Source organism: Fragaria vesca, linkage group LG2 (assembly GCF_000184155.1).
Source record: "Fragaria vesca subsp. vesca linkage group LG2, FraVesHawaii_1.0, whole genome shotgun sequence".
Taxonomy (NCBI): domain Eukaryota; kingdom Viridiplantae; phylum Streptophyta; class Magnoliopsida; order Rosales; family Rosaceae; genus Fragaria; species Fragaria vesca.
The window spans coordinates 1,174,093-1,180,730 of NC_020492.1; the positions used below are offsets into that span (position 1 = coordinate 1,174,093).

General features: G+C 36.8%; 1 protein-coding gene across 1 annotated transcript in view; it reads right to left on the reverse strand.

Moving 5' to 3' along the window:
- LOC101297114 overlaps nt 1-6,005 on the reverse strand; it is a 14,068-nt gene extending 8,063 nt beyond the window's left edge. The window contains exons 1-6 of the mRNA XM_004291976.1: nt 5,900-6,005; nt 5,606-5,851; nt 5,087-5,501; nt 4,454-4,734; nt 3,367-4,107; nt 3,278-3,282 (exon numbers count right to left, since the gene is read on the reverse strand). Of these exons, the coding sequence (XP_004292024.1) occupies nt 3,278-3,282; nt 3,367-4,107; nt 4,454-4,734; nt 5,087-5,501; nt 5,606-5,851; nt 5,900-6,005 (1,794 nt within the window). The remainder of the gene's footprint in view (nt 1-3,277; nt 3,283-3,366; nt 4,108-4,453; nt 4,735-5,086; nt 5,502-5,605; nt 5,852-5,899) is intronic.
- Nucleotides 6,006-6,638: the final 633 nt, after the last annotated feature.

The following is a 6,638-nucleotide window of genomic DNA, read 5'->3' on the forward strand; positions in this document are numbered from 1 at the left end:
CGTCAATATGTAACCATTGATTCAGTTAATAAAGCCTTTCGTTTTTCGATAAAAATAATAATAATCAAAATTAATTTAATCTTCATTTCGTTATTATGTTTTAATTAATTGTAAATAATAATTGATCAAGAATCATTTGTTAATTATGATGGCAAAAATAGTATAAATTAAGACCAGGACCATGTCAACCTTATTTTGAAGTGTGAACTGTGAATCTTGTTAATTAGCTAAATTATCTATTACCTTATGAACAAGGGACTACGACTACCATGTCAAAGATGCGTTAGTTAGTAGAATCTTATAAAAACCTAGGATTTTAATGTACCGAAGAGTATGTAGTTTAAATATAGGTTTCGTGCACATGTAGCATAGCATATCTTAGTTTAATTATAAGGGATTACATTACTACGAGAAATGATGTAGACCAACAGAAATGACGTACATCTTTTTAGAAAGAGAAAAAAATGCGAATGGTATCTCACATTTCTTCTATTAATCACTTTCATATCCTAATTTTTCTAAATATCAGAATGATATCTCAAATTCTTACCTCTACCCAACATAAATACCTGAAACTTATTTCCCCGTTAAGTTCACTAATGTCTGGTAATCTTTAAGGGGTATTATGGTCCCTTTCTATTTCAACACCCCCTCCCTCCCATTCAACGCCAAATCCCTTTCAAAAATAAAAGAGTGGCATCAAATATGAAGAATATATATATATATATATAACTTTTGTACATGAACATTCATATGATGAAAAATTCTTTTCAAATTCTTCAATTGTGACAACATTTGATACCTGAACATTAGTAATCAAAATCCATTGCACAAGCATAAAAACACTACATCCAAAGCCATGTCTAGATAGTACATCCAAAATCATGTCTAAAGGGACATAAACAAAAGCTAGCAAAACGCATAATCATGGATGAAAAGTGAGTCATGCTCCACAAAACAATACATATCCTACAAACTGCAATTAACTAGGGGGGATTTGAGGTGCATTATGAGGCATGGGCTTTTTGATATGACTCTCTATTTTCTTTGTTGGAATTGTGGCATAGATAAGGTATGTGGAGCTGTAGTATTCTTGGATTGATATGTAGCCACATAAAACACTTGCTGCCCTTGGTCACTTTGAGATTGAGCCCGCATAGGTTCAGCAGCTAGGCAGGGTGGCACAAGGTGAGGCCGGGGAGGCAAGGGAGGCTAAGGTTGAGGCTGGGGCTGCACATTCTCACTAGCTTGACGTTGTTTATTCTACAAACTCAAAATTGTATACCAATTAGGGGAGCAAATGTCACAACACTTCCAGAATGAAATTTCACTTTTCATAACAATGTATCTCATTAGTAAACATACCTGTTTCTTTTTTATGCATGATCTCTTGTTGTGTCCTTTTATTCTACAATACCCACATTTTATTTGAGAGTAATACATGATGTATAGGCCTTTTTGGCCATCCGAGTCCGTTTAGGGCTTCAAAATGCAGTTTTCTTATTTTTGATTAGAGTTGACCGTTTGGATCGAGCCCTTAACGTTGTCGAATCCAGTTGAATTTTTTACCATAGACATCTTTCGTCATAATGATCATATCTGACGGTCGAATTTTGGTTTGTGAATTTTAGTCATCGGAATCATAACGTGTTTACTAATGTTGTACAATTAGAGTTATGTGAACCAACTCTACATAAGAAGCAAAATTATCAAAAATCTCGTGAAATAAGATGTGTTCAGAATGGTGAAATACGGCTATGGTTCAAAAATCACGTAAATTGGGTAAAGTCTCGGTGCCGATAGTAGCGGTCAACCCTGTTTACTGTTATTATTCCCTATGGGGAGCCCTATCGTCGGAAGGTAAATGTCTCAAAATTTTTATATAGGCGGTTGCGTCTCATCTACGTGAGATTTTTTTCGTGTGGAAGGTTTGACCAAACTATGTAATATAAGGGAAGATATGAGCGTTTTCGTGAATTTATAGACTTTAGCCGACGAGATATTAAAAAAGTTGTCGGCTAAGGCCAAAAAATTTCAAAATTTTTTGGGCGGTAAACCAAAGTTGGAGGAAAATTTTCAAAGGACTTTAGCCGACGAAAATATATGAAAAGTCGTCGGCTAAAGTCGAAAAATTTTCAAAATTTTCAACCAAATTTTTTTGGCGGTCAACCAAAATTTTCAAAAGAGTTTAGCCGACGAAAATAAAGAATTTCGTCGGCTAAAGTTCTTTATATATGTGAAGATGGATGGTAAGAAGTCTATTATCTGCCAGATTTTCTTCTCGGCCTAGCTCCGCCGTTAAGCCACCGGAGACCACCACAGTTGTCCCAAAACCTTCGCCGTCGTCTCTACTTCATTGCTGGATAGGTGATGCATCGAGTGGCGCCGCCGTGAGGGATAAATCGAGCTCTAAAACTCTGCCTGTTCGGATTCGGTGTCGATCGAATTTCTCCTTCTTTAGGTCACCATTTGGTGAGTTCTATATATGGATAAATTAAGTTTGATTAGTACTACATTCCCCTAGAATTTGGTAGCTCGATTCGGTGTGTGTGAAGATAATCGAAGATTTGAAGTTTTTAGGGTTTAAAATTAGGGATTTTTATATTTTGAGTCGATTGACCTGTTTAGGATTAGAATTGAGCTTCGACTTCTTCTAGAAAGTTGTTCGAAATGTTGAGATGAAGATTCTGTCAAATTTTGGTCGTGATTGGAGGTGGCCGAAAGTTTCTGCAGTTTTTTTTTCAAACCCAGCAACTTTAGCCGACGATATTTAAATACTATATTCGTCGGCTATAGTATTTTTTAATTTTTTTTATAAGGTTTAGCCGAGGAATTATGCCATAATTCGTCAGCTATAGTTATTTTTTAATTTTTTTATAAGGTTTAGCTGACGAAATATACTATATTTCGTCGGCTATAGTTATTTTTTAAAATTTTTTATAAGGTTTAGCCGACGAAATATACTAAAGTTCGTCAGCTATAGTTATTTTTTAATTATTTATTACACACTTTAGCCGACGAATATCTTAATTGTTTCGTCGGCTAAAGTCTGGGAAAAAAACCAACGACATGTTTTTCGTCGGCTAACTGTGGGACTATAGCCGACGAAAAAAAAAATTTCGTCCGCTAAAGTCATCACAGACGACCTTTTCCCGACGAAATCTTAGCCGACGAGCCAGATTTTAGCCGACGAATTAAGTTAACAGGCCGACGAAACTTTTTCGTCGGCTAAAATGCTTGTCCTGGTAGTGTTGGTTGTTCCATCAGGTGGAGGTACCTCACCTACATCCAAATAGAGAAAATATAATAAGATACATGTTATTGCATAAGTAATTGAAGTGAACCTTAAAATTTTAAGTTTCTCACCTTGCTCTTTGTTCCTAACCATTTTGGGGGGTCTCCCAGGTTGTCTCTTGTAAAGTGGGGGTGCTATTGGTCTATGTATCTTCTTCCATTCCTTCACTCTAGCAATTGGATGCATAATTGGCCCATATGCCTTCATGTATGTCTCCTTGCTATAATTTTCATGTACAAAGTCATCTGGAGACATTCCTTTTAAAAAGATACATGCTGTAGCATGGCCACATGGTAACCCAGATACATTCCACCTATTACATGTGCATGACTTGCTATCTAACTGAACCACATGTGCTGCAATCACCCCATTTTGACATTGTGCCCCTCTTCCTTGAACCACATATCTCCAAAGGCTTAAAGATATTGGTGTGTAATCAGCTGCAAACTTGGCCGATTTCTTTAACAACTTTTCAACTCTTGGTCCTACTTTACACTTCCAATTAGGGCCAGAATTTATGCGATTTGCCAATCTCACCATAGTTGCTATTCTGATATCTTTTAAGCACCCAAGTATAGGCTTCTTCCTTGCTGGGAGTATGCTTTTGTTGAAGCTCTCACTATGATTATTGAGAAGAAAGTCACACTTGAACTTGTGATCAAAATGTGATAATGACCAGTGAATTGCAGGCTTGTCCATGCACCACTTCCATCCATCAGGAGAGCTTGTCTTCAAATCCTCCATTGCATCTCTAAATGCATTCATAGTTGTGCTTCTTGCCACTGCCCACAATTTTTCTTTAAGTTCCAACCCTACAATCAATTGAAACATAACACAATAAAGGTAATTATAACTTTGCACTTATACTAAAAAAAAAACCCACAAATGTTGGTAATCATATAATAAAAAATAAAAAATCTGTGTGTCCATCAGTCTTGAAGTTGTTGTGGAGGTGTCTCACACAATGCCTATGCGTAGCATTCGGAAACAATTCTTTGATCTCCTGCTCCAATCCCTTTTGTTTATCACTCATGAAAGTATAATGTCCTGAGTGATGGATGTTAAGATCAGCCTTCAAGAACTCTAAGAACCATGTCCAACTCTCTCTGCTTTCAGATTCCACAATGGCCCAAGCTACTGGTTAAATCCCATTGTTACCGTAAATACCAACAGCAAAGAGCAGCTGACCTTTGTGCACAGCCTTCAGATGACAACCATCTAAGCCAATATATGGCCTACACCCTTCTTTCCAACCCTTCTTCAGAGCTTCTATGCAGATGTAGATCCTCTTGAATCTAGTGTCTTCCCCATCCAACTCAGTCTGAATCCATACAGAGGTTCCAGGATTCCTTTTTTTCAGCTCATGTGCATAACTCTCCAATAAATTATATTGATCTTCATAAGTACCTTGTGTTAATCTCTTGGCTATGCACCTTGCTCTATAACACATCTGGTATCCAACAATCATTTCGAAATCCTTATTTATGCTATTCTACATGCCTTCCCTTGTCCAACCTGGATCATTCATGAAAAAATGCTGGTACTCTTGAGCTATGAAGGGTGCATTCATATTTTTTATTTTTTTACCAATACTACAACACTTGTGCTCAAGCTGCAAGGTCCTAACATAAATGGTAGGATTGTCTAAATCAGTGCTTGAAGTATAAATCCTCCAAGGACACCCTTCTAAAGTATTGCATTTTGCTGCCATCTAAGAAAAACCACAATATTATAAACTAAGAGTATACTAAAGTTTTTAAAATTAAAAAAACGAAAAGTTATGAAACTCACCTTATGTCTTGAGTTGGTTGGAAATATGACTTGTTTCTTTGTAAGAATGAAGTGTTTCCCAACGGCTTGTTTGAATACTTTTGAGCTGGGAACTCCATCCCTAACACAAATGTAGGATTCTTCATGTCACAACTTGGATGAAACTCTTTCCAATTACTGAACCTCTTTCTGCATTTAACAGGGAACCTCCCTCTATCCTTACCATCATCATCAGAAGAACCATTCAGCTCACCTAACCCATCTGAAGCATTTTGGTCATCATCACTAATCTCACCTTCAAACCCCATCTCATCCCATTCATTAACCAAGTTAGGATCACCATCCACATTATGATTAAATTGCACATCATCATCATCCTCACTTGTGATTTCATTATCAGAATCCCTTATCCCATCGAAATTAGGATCATCAGAGTCTATAGAACTATCAGAAGAACATTCAACATCATCTTCTTGCTGCCTTGAACTTCCCTTCTAGGTCTTGTTTCATATCTCCTTTGCACAACCTTCTTGGGTCTACCCTTCTTAGCTTTATTATTTGGAGTTGGAATGTTCTCTTCGACCACCTTGTCTTTACCTTTGGCAGCTGCTCTACTTCTTGCTTGAGTTTCAATATCAACTTGTCTTGTCTGTCCATCTTGGTGATCTACAACTACTAAAGGCCCATCTTCATTTTGATCAAAATTTCCATATTCAGTCCTATCTTGGTGATCTACAATAACTTCTGGCACAAACTCATCCCTAACACCATCCACAGTAGGCCCATCTTCAACATCATCAATTCACCACCCCAATAAGTTTGAGTGATTTAAACCTTCTTCAAACTTGTCTAACTCATCACCTGCAAACATCCTTCTCTCACTTAAGCAAACAATGTATAAGTCAATTATCTTAATCCTCGGAGAGACAAACCCACACATGTCTAATGCCTCACGGTCATTATTAATCGGCAGAAAACCAGATCCTTCCTCACTTCTAGGAATCCTAAACGAGATTGTATTGGGGGTGCTTGATAGCCAAGATCATTAGCCCAATAATTTCAACTCTGTCATTGACACTTTGTCTGCATCAACTCCACCAACATAGACAACTTCCCCCCCTCTATAATGCCTATTCATGCCCTGATTACTGTAAATCCTTCATCCATGATGTATTCTCACACTAAACACATTATGATCTGCAACATACAAAAAAAAAAACAATCTTCATCATCTAAATCACATAAATAGATATGATACAAAACTACAACCTGTACATACTTCCATCTATATTGTAAAGGCTGGAGAACCTCTTTTTTATATAAGAAAGTCCTACTTTTAGTTAATTTTGGATTAGTTGTTGTCATCTGCTGGAAGTTGTATATAAATGGTGAGCTAAAACATGCTGGGTTGTGCTCTTGTAGTGGATGTGTGTGTGTGTATATATATACACACCTATATATATGTAAATACATATATATACAACTGCCCAACCCTCCACATTTAAGACTACAAACTCACAAAACCAACCAAAACCCATAAATCTGATGCATTTATCATCTCACCCATTTCAAT